This window comes from Hyalella azteca, unplaced genomic scaffold, assembly GCF_000764305.2.
Source record: "Hyalella azteca isolate HAZT.00-mixed unplaced genomic scaffold, Hazt_2.0.2 contig17983, whole genome shotgun sequence".
Lineage (NCBI taxonomy): Eukaryota > Metazoa > Arthropoda > Malacostraca > Amphipoda > Hyalellidae > Hyalella > Hyalella azteca.
Window position 1 is genome coordinate 1 of NW_025947742.1, and position 17,361 is coordinate 17,361.

Here is a 17,361-nt window from a genome sequence, read left to right on the forward strand (position 1 = left end):
ATTTCTGCATTTTATGCTGTTATTCCTGCATAAAACTGCAAAAACTGCATATTTCTGCATTTTATGCTGTTATTCCTGCATAAAACTGCAAAAACCTGCATATTCTTGCATTTTATGCAGTTATACTTGCATAAAACCTTCTTACTGTAAAATCAGGTCAAAACTTACCTTAATGATTCCCTTAATTTTTTTATTTATTATTTTTCTGTATTTCCTGTGTTCTGAAATTTTTATTTTGATCGATCTATTCATTGCACGATTATTAACCACAGTTCTGTCTGCAGTCTTATCATTGATTCGGGAATGGATTCAATGATTAGTTATTGTTTATAAATCAATTTCTTTCTTTGATACGTTTCTCAAATCTCTACATAATGTTTATCACAACGTGCAGGGCTCGTGCCTTATCATGTACCTCTGAACATCACGAGGTATTTACGTGAAGAAGTGTCACTGGTGCCGTGGCTTGCAGCCTTCAACAACTTCAAATACCTGAACTCGATGCTCAGGAGTAGCCCACTCTATGGAGCTTTCAAAGTGAGTGTGGAAGTTGCCCGGAATAATAGAACCAATGTTTTTGGATATTGTCAACGACTGTATTTTGGATAACCGTATGCATTTGCCTGTTTAAGAGCACCAGGATTGGAGCAGTGATATGCGGGTATCAGCTTCAGCTTCACATGAAAAATTCTGTGATGTCCTGAATTAACGACATGTCAGGCATGGCATAATTACCTATGCATATGCAGATACTATTATTTTACGTAATAATGTCACTAGTTTGCTTGAATCGCAAATTCACTAAAAACTTAGAAGCAAAGAAAACTCCACAAAAATTCATACTATCTTTAAAGAAAACGTTTCCGAGTCCAGCTCCATCGTCAGTTTGAAAATTCTAGAACACAGATAAATCAGTAATTAGTACAGTCAAGATTGCAAAAAAAAAACCTAAGCGGTAAAACCTATCTATTTACAATTTCAAGCGGGTATATAAGAGCTAAAAGCTAAATTTATACAAGGCCTCTTTTAAAAAATGTACAATGATTCTAAAATGCGCAAATCAGAAACACCCACCCGAGGTGGAAGCTAAAACCTTAGTCACTATCAGAAATTGGAACATCGCACTACTCGGCGTGTGCGCACAGCCGAATGAGGAGGGCGCGATAGTAAGTTACCAGGGGCCATACTTTCAAAATTCGCTAAGTGAACGTAAGTACTTACGCTCTATTTTCTTGTCTATGATTGGTGGATTTTGCTTGAAAGGCCGTCAATGATTGGCTGATGAACTTACGATCTCTTAACTTTTTTTTGAAAGTATAGGCCCAGTCCTACAATTCCTGCCCCTATGTTCTGCGACCCTAGAATAAAGATTGCGAGACGTCATCCCGGCGTACGCAGATGCACATCGTGCACAACTATATTTATAAACTATTATTTTACTAATGACATAAAATGAAATCTCTCAACTTCAAACCGGGATTCGCAGCCCGCACTGATGCAGTGGACGATAGAATGATAACCAATATCGATTTGAAGCCAAGTTGCCAGTAGTTAACAGGGACGGAGCTGTTAATATTTTTACGCCGCTGTTCATTTTCCTAAGTACAATTATTATTAGATCGTACATTTATCCATTTATTTAAACTGTCGTCGTGAGTTTCGGGTACATTAAAAAAAAAGCTTGCTTACCATAATGTACCATTTATTTTTACGAAAGCTCAAACTGCATCTCGAATTCAATTATGGTGACTATAACTAAGTGGCTTGCTAGCATTAAGTCTAAATTTATCCATCATCACGAAATTAGGTAGAAAACTAAGAACAACCATTAAAGTGACATAGTAGAATTAATTTGAAGTTCATAAATTGTCGAACAACATCTCGCGGTTCAAGGTCCTACACACACACGTCCTACATCCCATCGGTCACTGCCCGACCTCAGCATTGCTCATTTTTCTAACACAAGTGAAGCTGCATTTCTTGGCAATTATAGATCCAATTTCTTGGCAATTATAAAGTTTTATTTTCTTTCAACTGGTTTCTGCAATGCTAATTTCATTCCTGGTCGCAGTGATACCAGTTTTGATCGAGGAGGAGGAGCGTTCTGTGCGGCAGTGCGGCGCGGTGGAGAGCTCGTTTGGACGGCCGTGTGGCGACTCTTCAGTCACACGCCCAACCCTGCACGGAGGGAGGCCCTCGGCCAAGCTTTGGGCTGCACCAGGGAAGCTTGGCTAATCAATAGGTGAGTAAAATGGATGAGTATCTCCTATTTAACACACAATTTACTTTTTAATTACCTGAAATAACCGCTTTGAGTATTTAACAGTATAAATGACCGAGTATAGTAGAAAGCAACATTGTTTCATGCTAGGTTAATGACTTACTCCTGTCCTAGTTGATTGATAGATGAATGTTTTCGTCATTATGTAAATTGCACTAGTTTCTGCGATAAGCATCATATTTATGTAAACCACTTCATTTTCTTTATAATTTAAACTTTGAAGTCCTCTGAAACTATACACATTAATTGAATTTCAAGCTGGGTAGCGTCTGAGCTTTTTTCGCTTAGAATTGATGAGTTAAAAACTGTCAATTTTTATATTTGAATAAATTATTTTACTATCAATGACTTAATATTTAATTATAATTTTTCACTCTGATTATCCAGGTACCTGCAGTCCGGACTACGAGGCGCAGAGCTCGTGGATGCTCTCCGCTGGACGCGTCAAACAGACGTCGGTCTTGAGGTCGCCTGGCAGTACGTGTGGAACCAACGCAAGGTCCTCATACGAACGTGAGTTATGTCGTTGGAAACGCGTGTTTGCCGAAACCCACTTGTTTGAATTACTTGCGTCATATGTTATTTTTCTCTACTTTTGCTTTTCTTACTTTCCCCCCTTATTTGCTGCCCTATTTCTTATCTATGTCGTTCGTTTCTTCTCTTTCATACTCGACTGTTTTTATTGGCTCGTATATTTGTTTAATAAGTTTTTTTATGATATACACTTATTTATTTTAGTTTTTTCTGCTATACTTTTTTGTTTGCAATAATATACTAGGCACATGGAGACACTGTTTTTCAGTTTGCATCAGTATTTCAGCTATACGCAACGATTTTAGTTCATTTCTTTATCCTCAACTGTTTTAATATATTTAGTTGTTTGCAAAAGTCTCACCCACTTGTTTCGCTCACTCATACTGCTTCTCAACGATAATTTTTTCAAATTTTTTATTGCTTCTGATTATTATCGCTGTTTATTTTCTGGCAGTCCAATTTGTTTAACCTCTTAATCGAATTTTACACTCTGATATTGTTTCAAAATTTTCTCAAAGTGAGAAAATTTAGTTTTTGACCGTTTCACTTGCATCAGCTTACTTGCCCAAGTTTAGTTTGTTCCTGCCGTTTCACTTGCAGGCTTGCAGCTCTTGTGTATGTTATGCCTTGTTTAAATTCCGTCGCATTTTCCCGTACTTAATATTTGTTTGGGTCTCGTTCAGGTCATTTGTTGCTGCCTCTGATGTATTGGCAACGTTACAAAACAGCTATGAATAGCATTCCTGCAATATCAGAAAAAAATCAAGTGTTTAAATGCTCCATATTTTTAAATGTTATCATTGCTGCTTGTTCAGAAGGATTTTTGAGGTAGTTTTTTTTCGGAATGACTTGCCTATTTTGACGTGGAGTTGAACGCATTTGATTGTGCACGATTTTCCAACCATTTTTTGTCCTACAATGAATCTATTTACAGACCTGAAGTCTTTCCAAGCATCATCAAAACATTGGCCCAAGACTTCCATACCGAGCACCACCAGTTCATGGTTAGTATGACTGAAATAGTAGATACGCTAAGACTAAACTTTCCTCCTGATAAAATGTTTACATTCGCAGCAGGAACAAGAAACATTGATTAACCAAGTAAGAATTCATAAAATTATGTCATTATTTGGACCTGGGGTTTACAAAACCCTTTCAGGCTCCGGGTTTGGCCTAAATAATGAAATATTGTTTATTTCTTTTCGACGTCACTTTAATAGGTGTGAATGAAACTCTGTTTTCTGCAACTTCAATGATTTGTTTACAGCTCTATTAGTTGACTCAAAAAGCCCGAAATTACAAGATGGTGTACTCATTTTCAAAAATTATAAAGTCATGCATTTAACTTGCTTGGCTGTTGTTCAACGTTTTTCCGCTGAATTACGAGGATGGATAGAATTACTAAAATTTAAGGTTTCGAACTCGACTAACTGCATACACTGATTTTTTCAGTTAAGTGAACTGTTGAAGTTGACCTCAGTGGACATCCGACACTCGCTGGCAGGCGTTATCCAGGCAGTCGAGAACAGCGTCAACTGGCACCAGCGTAGCTACGCTCAAATAAAGCGGTGGCTGGAAGAGGCCGGCTTCCCTGCCGGCGTCGGAGAAACTTTCAACTACAGAGCTGCCTAGAAGTTTTGTAATGCTGTTCAATTCTCGATGGAAACTTTCTTAAAGGCTCGGTCGCATCATTGGGATTCGTTTGCATGTAGGTGGGAGCGCTAAAAACGTAATTTTGTGCAACTTTGTAAAACTGATTGATATAGAATATTCTTAATTTGACATCTGAAAACCAGACAAGCGTACTAAAAATGTTAAAATATTCAATATCTCACTTTCAACTCAATCATCAGTAATGGTTTCAAAATGTGATATATCTAGAGTATTCGGACTTCTAGGGATGAAAGTGGACAAGCCTAAACTACGTAAGTTGTTGATGAATCCTGTGGAATCGCATTATTATTATCCAATTCATCGTTGTTGGAATATAAATTTATCGAGTAGAACTTGACTTGAATTGTATTGTCATACCGCGTGCGTTCTATTTGAGGTAGGAAATCAATATATAGGCGAGAATATCATCAATTTAATTTCTCGGTAGCATATAATTTTGGCGTAAATAATATAAGCGCAGATGGTAGTACTCACACCATCAGCTACACACAATATATACATTCACTAACTGGCGTGTCACTTTGCTGGTGCCACAGCACAGCGAATGGCGTCTAGTAATTTTGGTCTACATTTATGTGCTTAAAAAACAACTGGAATTTTTTGTGTCTTTGTAATCGATACTTTATTTGTTAGCAGAACAGATTGAAAGTATCTTAATTCACACTTCTGAGTTCACATTTGATTAATTATTTTCACCTCAATGTTTATCTCCAACGTATTTCATGGATGCTCATGAAAGTTCAGAAACAAATAACGGATCCCAGAATCAAAATTGTTAAATTCATGGGCGAACGTCCTTATGTATTTTCACCCGTACGTTCCTCGATGACGACGAAGAAATTTACACTTCTTCAAAATTGAGATAATTTTCAGCAGGAAAAATACTTTGACAGGCAATGCGTCTAGAATGTTCATGAACATTCCAGAAAATCGTGGATTGTGAAAATTTCAACACGGTGAAATTGAAATCAAAATTGTACTCGAATCTATTTCCATCGGCAAGTTCATCTGCATAAAGAGTTCAAAGTTCGATACCCGGTATGTGGTAAAATTCAATACTGTTTCAAAGATTTAGTACCTTAATCTATAGATATTTCATAAACAACATGAACAATTATTATACAGGGTGCGGCGTGGGAACTTACTCTTTTAAAAAAATCACAAAGTAAAAAGTATTAAAGATAGCGTTTTAATTCTTTCTTTTTTACAAAGAGCTACATTTAAAGTTTCGTTGGGTTTACTTACAAGTTTAATTCTTGAATATTACAACCATATTGCGCATGGCGCCACCTTCCTAGGACTAATGGCCGCCACGTGGCGCGCAATTCAAATAAGTAAGTTCCCGCGCCGCACCCTGTAGCTTTAATTTCCTGACATGTTTACAAAACGACTTCTAATATTTTATTGAAATGGTTACGGTAGTGAGACTGCTCGACTAAAAGAAAAATTAGAGCAAAAGAAACCAATAAGAACTTGTAAAATACAATAATTTAAATTAATTCTTTACAGATCCGACTGTTTTGAAAAGCATTAATATAAGCCTCTCGTTCCATGAAAAATGGAAATCAGCCTTAAAAGTAAAACTTGGCGTAACTCACGTCATGACAAAGTCTAAATTAAAAAATTACATACATTATCAGCATAAATAGCATAATTGATTGGAGGCATCTAGACAACACACTTCTCATGCCTCACAATAACTCGTGTAGTTCACATCGGATGTTTATGCCCAATTTGCGGAAGATCGCATCTCTATACATACTAAAGAATATACTGAAAGACTGGGAGAACTGCAGCGAGAAAAATAATAAGATTATTCAAAATCGATCTTGTTAACCACTGCGGCGTCTCTCGGACAGACGCAAATTTCCACGACTACCGATTTTACGTGCAATGAAACCTAATGAAGAGAAATTTCATCATCGTTGATACAAGACAGAAACTATCAAAGTTAAAAAGAAATAACAAGCAAGGTAACTTAGCACAGAAAAATAACGAGCACCGTTTACAACAATTGAAATTATGAAAAAATATACATACCTATTTTCACAATTCCTACAGGGAGGTTGTCATACGAGTTTTCCTCACCCTTCTTAAATACGAAATATCTCAAGTAATAATTGAAGAAAATCATAAAATATTGGGAAGCAATAGCGAACCAAACCATTGTTTCCCTGGCACCTGCAAAGCGAAACATAAAGCAGCCAGAGATATATTTGAAAGATCGCTTAATGAAATATGAACTTCATTTCGTGGTTAGCGGAGAAAAAAGCACGTTAGGCGAAATCGCAACAATTCACGGTTTTGATGTTCTGTTGGAGTGTCAATAATCAGACAAAGCAGAGCATGTGATATGTTTCGCATCGAGAATAAAAAGAATGAGCAACTTAAAGATACAGGATATTAACGAAATAATAACACAGACACGCGTCAGAACTACAGGATCACATTCTTTTAAGAAATTGTCTGGTTGGTAAAATCATCCTTTCATTCATATATAACACTTGATTACACACTACGTGATTAAAATTGACTTGATAATTGTCGTCAGACTTCATTAATTCTTCTCTCATTTCGAATAATTTGTGACATTCAGTTTGCTCGGCACGCTGACGAAGATCACTTGAAGAATTATGCCTTTTTGACCACGAATCCATACAGAGAAATATTTTCCTATAGAGACGCACTCAAGTCTTTGTAGATATTTATTAAAGTGAGACAAACCAAACGCCATTGACTGGTGGAAGAATCTACCCTCGAGATACTGCACCGAATTAGAGGGTGCAATTCTGAGGTAGACCTTTACCAATTGCGGATTGCAGTAAGGCTCGCTCAGCAACCATTGCTGAAGGGCGCTTCTTCAGAACTTTTGAAAGTTCCTCTCAATGCAGTCATCTGTTCTTCTCCGAGCGTGATTTTGTCGCCTATTTCCCGTGCATCCATTACAAGCTTGGCTTTCATCTTGCTGAAGTGATCGTAGTCAGCAAACTCAGCTTCGTTTAGGTACTGCATCAAACATTTATCAACCTGCACAACCAACGTTAGAGCAGTCATTAGCAATAATCCCCATCATTAATAATAGCTCTTATGGTCGTCATCATCATGGAACAATAAATTAGCAAGATGTCTATCAGACTGTTATTTTGGGTCACAGAAAGATTTCAAATTATTCTATCCAATGGATTACTATACGGAAATGTTTCAAGGCCAGCATAAACGAGAATTTTTTGTCTTTTTCGTATAGATAGAAACTGCATTTATGGTTCGCAATAATGGGTTTGTGCAAATAATCCCATATGTAATTACTGTACCTGAGCAGCTCTCCTGTCGATGTTCTCCTTGAGCACCAGGGCTTCCTGAAGTTGCTCGTGTAGTCGATCTCTCTTCAGCTCCAAGACACGCTATGAACGACAAATAAATTAGGATTGTTGCATACCCGAACAATAACATCGTTGAATAAAATAAATATTACTCAATACTCACTGCAGTGAGTGACAGAGAGCGCATTTTCTCGTCGACGAAAACTTGAGGTCACGGACAGACGGACGAACAGACGGACAGACAGACAGACGGACATGGCGAGCACAATAGTGCATTTTTTCCATAAATGAGCTAAAAAGCCTTCATACTATCACCAATTGGTCGAAAATTTGCTGCACTAAGTCATACGTGATGAGAACTTATATACAAGGGGACATTATTAATCAGGTTAAGAAAACCTGGGGAACAGTAAGCAACTCATCCCTGAGATTTCAGAAGCTAATAAGCAAAACTAATTAAATTATGCAATACACAATGTCTCACCCGAAGCTCGGGGCCGTCTTGCGGGGACAGAAGAAGCAAGGCGTTCTCTGCCCGCGCTAAGCGGCCAGACAGCCCCAGCAGCAGCGACGTGATCTTGTCGATCTCATTGACGTGTAGTTTGAATTTCTCTACCTCCTGTTGAGGAAGAAACGTTAAGTTCAGTTTCAAAAATAAAAAACTAAACAATTCAGCAAAATTTTTCACAGTTGTTTGAAATTGAAATATTTATTAAACGGTCTAGCATAATAATATCGAACGTTATCTCCTATTAAAAAAAGCAATGGAATGCAATTAAACAACACCTCAATAAAATCAGATGAGCTTGATCTTCGTGCAGGCTAACTTTCAGTGAGGAAATAGTAAAACAAAAAAAAAAACAAGTTAAAAAATCTAAAGCCATAAAAAGTTGGTAACCTTTAACCAACTTGTAAACTATAAAAGGTTATGGTTTTACCAACTGGTAAAACCATAAAAGTTGGTAACTTTGAAAATTGCAACAAAATAAAAAAATATTAGTGTTTTTGTAAAGAACATTGAACGATAAACATTGAAGTGACAACAGAGCATTAAATAAGCGACCCAAAATCATTGTGTTCGGATAATGAATTAGGTACCAACTGACGAAAGGCTACGAGGGTAAAAATGGAAGTGATAGATCAAAAGAAATTGCACTATTAAAGAAAATCTCACGAACCGCTTTACCCTCAGAAAAATTAGCGAGACTCGAGCTGTCCAAATAGTAATGCTGAACCAACCACACAAGAACCAAATTTGGTTCTTGTGTGGGTAATCCTGACCCCGGCACGTTAGAGCTACAGCTCAAAATGTGTACATTAACATTTTGAAAAATATTCACCTGTGGCTTGGCTTGAATCTCGACCCGTTGTGAGACTTCCAGGCCAAGCTCGTTATTGAGTCTCATCTCTTCCTTGATGGCCTCCTCCTCAGCTCGCAAGATCTCCAGCTTCCTTCCAATGCTCTGCATCAGCTCCTCCTGATGGGTAACATTGTTCGAATTGCATTTATCAGTATAAGAAAATATCTCCATACAACTCTGCAAAATGTGTACTTGCTTAAAGGCTCACCAAAGTCAGCAACTTCCAAGTTGCTGACTCAGTTACTTCCAGGTTCACCAAAGCCAGCAACCCGACTAATGTCAATGCAATAACAATCAATGACTCCTGTCCCTTTAAAATACATCATTTATGAGCGTTAATAAATAATATTTAAAGGAATTAGACTCGATTCTTTGCAGGTAAAATCAGGCAATTTAAAAGCAGCCTACTTTTTTCTGCATAAGAGCTTGGGAGTCAGCCGTTGTAGGAGACGTCGGTGAGTTTCGAGCGTCCTTCTCACGCTCGTCCGGAGAAGACCTCATCCTAGTGAGCAGTCGCGCTTTGCTCTCCGAAGTGAAGTATGCCGAGTCCGAAGGTAGAGGCGACCTTGCATTTCTATTGAGAGAAAAACATTACTTATATTTTGCATTGAAAATACGAAAAAAAATATTTAGATATTGCGAACTAAATATATAGATATTATTGTCTCTTCGGAAAGAAATCAAGAATCGAGAAAAGTTCAGTGTTTCAGAAGGCTAAAACTCCGAGAAGCAGTTCTTATCCTAATTTAATGAATCTATACTTTTCATTCAGTATTGTAGACATCTTAGTTAAACCGCGAACAAAAAGTCGAGTTCTTCCACTCGACGATCTCTCATTACATTCAAATGTCATGATGACCATTCGTATATAGAACACGAATCTTCATGCATAGCATAATGACCAATTATATTTCCCCATGTTTCAGAAAATTTGACGATCACGAGTCACGACCAAACCAGCTTAGATAAAGTGAGTCATGGTGATGCACACAGCACTTCAGGAAGCCACAGGTGTGCATGGGTCACAGCGCGCAACAGGTGTTCGCGTGTTAACAAGTGTAAAACTTAAAAACGCATAGCAGGCTCGACACGTTTTATGAACTAGTATAAAGTGCAATTACTGATATTTTCAGTAAGAAATATCAAAAAAACGCTTGTACCGTACAAATCACGCTCAATTCGGTTCACATGAACGATAAATGTTGAATACTGTTAACTGTGAATAAGACCACACATAAAAAAAAATCGAAGCTCATTGAGCTTGGGAAAGTTTACATTTTATTTTCTGTTGCAATTTAAAAACCATACACCAAATCAAACAAGCATTGCAGACGCACTACAAAAAAGATAGCCGTTTTCGAATAATGCTGTAGATCGTCATGCTTTAGGATTTGATTTACATAATAAGTCTATTTTGTTACATAACCAGTTCTAATTGAATGGAAGTTAGCTACTGAACCGTTTTCAAACAAGGCTGTCATTAGCATTTCCTGAAACTACCCTCATTCTTTGCAATCTCAATGAGATTAGTAAGAGGAAAAGAGTGCGAGCGGATGCCATCATTTCAGAGGCTCTTCATTCTGCCACAACTGAGAGGAAGTCAAGAGTCAGGGCTCAACGGTGATCGATGTCAGTTCTCAGAACGATGGCAAACTTGCGTTACAGTAGGTTTTTGATAAGCAAAACTTTCTAATAGCTCAATTTTGCGAGGGTAGAAATAAGAGGACCCAATTAGAAATTATCAACGAACGTGACGAATATTTCATAACTAAAAATATATCTCATTTTTTGAGACATAAATTTTACATAAAGACCCAGTTACTGAGAATATTTTCAACTCTTTAACTATCAGCGGATCCATTTATAGTATCCGTAACTTGGCGGCACTGATTGCTACTTGGAAATTAGCACACAATTGCAGATAGTCGAATAGAAAAAAAGTACACACCAAACCGGAATATCAATCTTCCCAGGCAGATAATGTATACTTTTAACATAAAGGACTTACATTGGTACTTTAGGTTCATCTGTAGAGCAGGCACCGGGACTCTGGTAGCCGGTGGCGTCGTTGATAGAGAGCGAGAGGTTGGTGGTGTGTTCAGGACTTGACTGAGTGCGCCCACTCGAATAGATAAATTTGGAGTCCGATGATCGAACAGGAGAGCTGAGTGACGTAAAGTTGGCAACTTGATTCGCAGAGCTAAGATTGGCAGAGCTATTGTTGGCGGAAAATGACGAGTTTCTTGTGGGAGAATTTAAGTTGGAGTAACTATTACTATTTGTAAGACTAGAGACTGATTCTTCACTAGGAGGCGAAAAATAATTCTTAGAGAATCGATTGGATGTGGATGAGAGATTAGTGTAAGATTGCGATGAGGCTGAATTTAATTTTGGCGGGGACACTTCATACTCTTTTACTCTTGAATCTCGAGTCGAGTCTCCATTCAGCAGAGGGTAATTGTTTGAACTTAGCCGTCCTGAAGCGAAATTTTGCGGATGCTTTTGACCATCCTGATTTTCGTACAGAGGAACTAAGTGTTGTGACCGAGAGGCAAGGATGTCTCGCCGCACTTCGTACTTGAAGACTCCTGCCATGTAGTCAGCCGTGGTCTTCAACTCGGGTCCAGGAGCTAAGAATGGAAAACGAGAGACGATTACGAAACATTCTTGATGCTAAACTTTAAATCATGACTGAGCTTTAATTTTTAATTTAAAAATATTACTTCAAGAAACATGGCGCGGTTGCGGATATGATAAAATATTCTGATTTTCCAAAGGAGTTTCTTTCAGCAAATTCATAGGAGGTATCAAAAATTTTTGGAGGTCTAAATAAGAGGTGATAGAGAAAAAATTAACAATAACAAAGATACTCTACATGAAACGTATAAACAAATCGATAGCATGCGCAAAAAAAGACAGATGCAGATAAATAACTTAAAAAACATCATACTCAAAAGTTATAACGGTTCATAAGTTTGTCCCAGCCGCATTCAGTCACGCCAAAAGATTTGTCTGGAAAACTTCACGATATTTGTGAGATTTCACAGAAAAAATGCGAGGACCAATTAGTCAAAATAAATTCGATGGAGGACCAGTCAATAACAGTTCAAACTACTATCATTCAACGGATAGATCGAAACAAAAATGAAATACTATCGCACAATTAACAATCAGTCGCAACATTGGATCATGCTAATAGAAATAAGGTACAAACATTTATAGTAAAAAACAAACAAGAAAATAAGACCTAATACAACACCTGGAGTCTCAACTTGCACAACAAGTAGCAAACATAGCAACAAAAAGATGCCGAAAAGCGTCAGCACAAGACGCAAGCAGGCACAGCTGCAAGCGGCTCAGCTAGAGAAAGTGCCACGCTGGTCATGCAGACGCAACAGCCAACAAACGACGGGCACTTTGCCTCCTACGTGCTCTTGCATATGCTGAAAACCTTGGCTATAAATACGAAGAAAACGCTTTCTTTCGTAGATTAGTTTAGCTAAGAAATGAAATAAATTTTAGTTAGACAATTTGAGGCTTTTAACAAAAATTAATGTTTAACACATCGTTGTTTGAAGGACTTCGAAGGAGTTTGGTTGGTTCGGTACCGCTCAGGAGATTTGTCATCAACTGCTAGCCATCACTGTCATCAAAATTTTGCCTGGACCAAAGAACTCTTCTTGGTCGTATTGTCAATAAGATCGCTAATAGTATGACGACGAAGAGTAGCTCAAGCATAATGGAAAACTAAGCCATTCAGAAGCGTTACTGAACACTGGCTGTTCGGTAATTGAGTGTATACATTAGGACAAATATGAACATAGCCCAGCCCTTATGCCTCCAAAACTCGCTGTCTGCAAGACGCTCTTTAAAATTAAATGAAAGAGATTAAGAGAGTTAGAAGGAACAAAAGAAGCCTTCTGGGTCGTATGGAAAGCGCAAGAAAGTTTGCTCGACCAGAGAGGTGAAGCGGCCAGCCAGAAAAATGTTGCCATAGAAGGTAATGCACGACAATAGACATTGATAATCGAGCGGGTCGCGGATGGTATGACTCACATGATGCATCACTACCAGAGACCAGGCAGCACATGTCTCTTCGGTACAATGTTCCGCTAGCGCACAATAACCGGGCTTTTGCATCATGTATTGCGATGAAGGTAACAAAGAGGGATCGTTCAATAATGATTTGCAGGAATAGGAAGTTCGGGAATATTGCAACAATAGTAGGAATGATGCTCAGATGCGCGCATTCTGATTATGTCATTACTAGCAGAATGCAGGCTAAACGTAGATGATAAAACTATAGACACATAATCATGCTAACAAGATTCTCGCACAATCATCTTATTCGACTTTCATAAGCCTTGCAGTGTCCGGTTAGAATTCCGCTAGATTTATTCTTTAATGTACTCTTTTTATCGAAGCTATAAGAGCCAGACAGGTTCGGCAAACCGGTACAGAGGTTGATGCCACTTCGATCAGTTCAAAGTCACAGGGAGGACTCGGATGAAAACAAACAAGATCGAATGCAGAGTCAGAACTCAAGAGGCAATCGTCCACCTTGTGGCACACCTCAAATGCAAAAGCACTTTCAGAAAGGCATTCGAATCATTGCACACGCGCGCAGAAGAAAATTTAATTGGGGAAGGTAGAAATACTATCAATTTTATCATCAATAAATGCAGCGAAAATTGAGTTTTTAATAGGTTATAACACTCATGAAAAATGCGCAGGCGCGCAACGTTATCAGATTGACTCGATTCCGGTTTTGGTAAGACAAATCTTGAAACTAAGTTTTCTTAAAAGTATATTTGTAACGCACCGATGATGAATTCAAAAATAGAAAAAACGCACGTCTGATAACGTTAAAATGTGCAATTTTAACACCAGTAGAAAAAAGTGTGCAGACATGACGATGACGTTGAATTTGCCCATGCAAAACTAATTAATCATGATAAGAGGAGACGAGTCATTTGTGTAAAGGCTCGAAGAATGAGCACTAGTAGTGACAAGAACTTCCAGATGCAGGGTAGGGTTTATGCTTTGCAAGTCATTCTACTCTGCATGAGCCGCCTGCTGGAAGCATGCAGGCCTTTACATATACGAGTGTTCCAACGTAAAACATAGAAGCACACAAGATAGGAGACGAGCAACGTTTCTGCGCAGCTTAGGTAGCCACTGACGAAACCATAATTACAAAGAGTTGAAGAGAGTAATCGTAAAGTAACTGCTTCAATCTCTGGAAACAAAAAATGCCGTTCTTACACACGCTGGATTGTTGCGAATCAAAGAAATTTTTTCAAGAAGTTTCTTAATTTCTTCACCTTTCACTCGCTGCCCCATGCGTTGCACTGGAGCCATGGGAGCCAAAAGTTTGTTTTGTCAAAATAATAAAGCCTTCAGTAGAAAATTTCAGTAGTCAGGGTAAATTCTACATATTTCAGACGTAATGAAACGTAACGATTTCAGACGTAATGAAACGTAACGATTTCAGACGTAATGAAAGCAGACGCAAATCAAGCCCCTAAAGCTCTTGCAGGACAAGCGTTCAAATACTGTAAAAAGTAAATGTATTAATAATTCAAGCCTCACTTTTCCTTTATTTGCATAAAAAATTAAGATCAAGTGAGTCAGGTGTTGGTTTACCCCAGATAAATTCAGAAATATACGACGTTTTCGTTAGAATTATTCTTAGAAAATTTGTAGAATTCGTTAGAGATTTCGTCATACAAAATATTAAAAATGTGACGTTTGAAAGTAAAAACAAATGAATTAGGCACAAGCACAAAAATTTCAGTGCTTCAAATCTTTGCTGCTTGTTGTGGGTGATGACTGAGAGCGCATGGCCGGTATACAGCGCAGGGAACACTATACTCGGTCGGCAGGGCGTCGATTCATGCTCTACTGTACGAACGATTAATTGATCATACATACCGTCATGTCGCTAATTACGATCAGAACTACGATTCGGATGGAGCATTGATAACAAGGTCAGGGTTATTTTACAAAATACGGAAAATTAATTCTGTAAAATACAAGCGCTGCAGTTCAGACACAGGGTAACTAGGAAAGCCTTAAAAAAATTAAAATGTTGCCTAAAATCTCAAGTAACGCACATCTAAATCCGTGCTAGATCCCAACACGTTCAAATTTTTTAAACTGGTCCACAAATGTTCCTAGTTTAGCACAACAGCTGGCAACTGCTGGGAATGTAATTTACAAAGCAGCTTATTTCTAATGAATAACCCAGAAAACGGTAAGCTCAAATATCGAAGGCATGTCAAGAATGAGAGAGGAATGGATGGGTCATTCTTTGTATATTGTAGTTGCAGTTAAGCAGATATTTGTTAAGCATAACAGGGAAACTAGTTAGGCAGTGAGCAGACTGAGCGCAGTGACCACGTGCTAATAACCTCCCGTCGCACTGTCCAACTCGATACTGCCACGGTCGGTCATGAAGAGGACTCGAATGTCCATCGTCCACCGTCGACCCAACCGCCGTCCACCACCGTTATCGGCAGTAACAGTAGAAGCGACATAACAAAATACTTAACAGCTAAGAATGAAAAGGATGCAAATCACATTGCTTTTAAACAAAGCAAAACATGCGCAAAACAACGTAGGCTTCAGCTAAAACAAATGTCGATATTATCGTGAATCGTATTATGTTTTATGACAAGCAAAGACTACAAATCGAGACTAGTGAAGTAAAGCAAACTCGTGCTTCTTTCCTGAAAGAAACCAATAGTATCGAGTAAATGACAATTTCCTTTAGGAATTAATTCACAAATAGCTCAAACGGAACACCATAATAATTTATATAATCAAAGGTAACAACTCTTAGCCGAATCGACTCGAATGCAAAAACTATAACAGTCGAAAGTCGCAGAGTATTTATAGCACGACAAGTAAAAATCTCGAGCAATTAAATAAATGAACTGGGAATTAACAATACAATTTCTAAGAGAAATAACGGCTTCTTTTGAGCAGCGTGACTGAGCAAAAAGTATGTCGAGATGCAAGCAACGTTTTTATAAGCAAGTCCTGTTTTCGCATCGCACCAAATCCAAGAACTGTAAAAAATTCCGAAGAATTTGCATTATACAAATAACAATTGGATTAGAAACGTGGGGAAAGATTGTCGCGTTCTAGTTGGCTTTGGTGCTACAGGAATAAAAAAAAATTATAAACAAGAAGGAAGCACCTTATCCAAGACGAACTTCACACACGATAAACCTCACCACGAGGAAACCCATCCAAGTGGAAAGGAAACCCATCCTTTACTTCAAATACTAGAAAATACGCATAAATCATTTAAAATAATCATTTTAACACAGCCCAGCAAACAAGATGTACACCCATTGCCAGTTGTGAAAATATTTTATTATTCAAAATTTGATTTGTTAGACGTGTTCAATGTAAACTAATCACGAGACTGTGTAATAAACGGAAAATCAACACAATATATTAAAACGCATAAAAATGATATAAATATACGAGTAAAATAACAAATTGGCACAGTCTGCCAATTTTTAAATGAAATCGACATTCAAATTTTCAATGAGTTTTTTGGGGTGCACCGCTGGTGCCGCTACCAGAACAGTATAATGCCTGTATCCATAATTCCATATGAAACACATCGCAAAAGAGAGCCGGGAATGTGCCATTGCCTATAGGACCAGAATGTTTTGATTTTCGATAATCTCACAACCGAATATCCCTGTGAATGCTCTTATTTATATATTGTATTTAATTCAATCGTATATTTCATAATTATATTTTTTACAAAGAGAAAAGCAGCAATAAAACGATCGTAGTTAACGACAAGAAGTTTCAGTCACGACTGGCAGTTGTCTGGCGACGATCGAACAGCTCACGACGGTCGTGCGCGCGGATCCAATTAGCGGAGAGCAGAGTCCTTGAGTTCAAAGGCAACGAGGAAATCAAGTCGACGTCTTGCAATGAACCAATTTCAACATCCGTGAAAGTGAAGTTCCAATCTTAACTGAAGATTGCAAATTTAGTGTTTTATGTAACCTAACGATTGAAGGAGACTGAAACCATGAGATATCGCGAGATAAATAGAGGAAGTTTTCATATTTTAAGTGAATCAAATCAAAGTCCAATGACAAAAAAATCTGCAAGAACGAAATGCTTAAATTCGAGAATGAAATCAGAAGGAAATAAGAGA

The 17,361-nt window shown here is 37.9% G+C and overlaps 2 protein-coding genes across 5 annotated transcripts in view; one reads left to right on the top strand and one right to left on the bottom strand.

The window, feature by feature from the left end:
• Window positions 1–394: 394 nt before the first annotated feature.
• LOC108666957 (aminopeptidase Ey-like) lies at window positions 395–5,166 on the top strand (the record flags this gene model as incomplete). Its single annotated transcript, XM_018153932.1, has 6 exons — window positions 395–537; window positions 1,065–1,135; window positions 2,072–2,242; window positions 2,669–2,794; window positions 3,750–3,819; window positions 4,268–5,166. Coding segments are annotated over 6 exons (761 nt in total), but the record flags the coding sequence as incomplete, so codon positions are not given.
• Window positions 5,167–5,959: 793 nt separating this feature from the next.
• LOC108666958 (protein Shroom2) overlaps window positions 5,960–17,361 on the bottom strand; it is a 240,489-nt gene continuing 229,087 nt past the window's right edge. For all 4 annotated transcript variants that reach the window (XM_047885466.1, XM_047885465.1, XM_047885464.1 and 1 more), the window contains 6 exons: window positions 11,179–11,800; window positions 9,579–9,744; window positions 9,150–9,287; window positions 8,294–8,428; window positions 7,801–7,890; window positions 5,960–7,516 (listed from right to left, as the gene is read on the bottom strand). In XM_047885466.1, coding sequence (XP_047741422.1) covers window positions 7,322–7,516; window positions 7,801–7,890; window positions 8,294–8,428; window positions 9,150–9,287; window positions 9,579–9,744; window positions 11,179–11,800 — 1,346 coding nt within the window. In that variant the 3' untranslated portion in view covers window positions 5,960–7,321. The remainder of the gene's footprint in view (window positions 7,517–7,800; window positions 7,891–8,293; window positions 8,429–9,149; window positions 9,288–9,578; window positions 9,745–11,178; window positions 11,801–17,361) is intronic.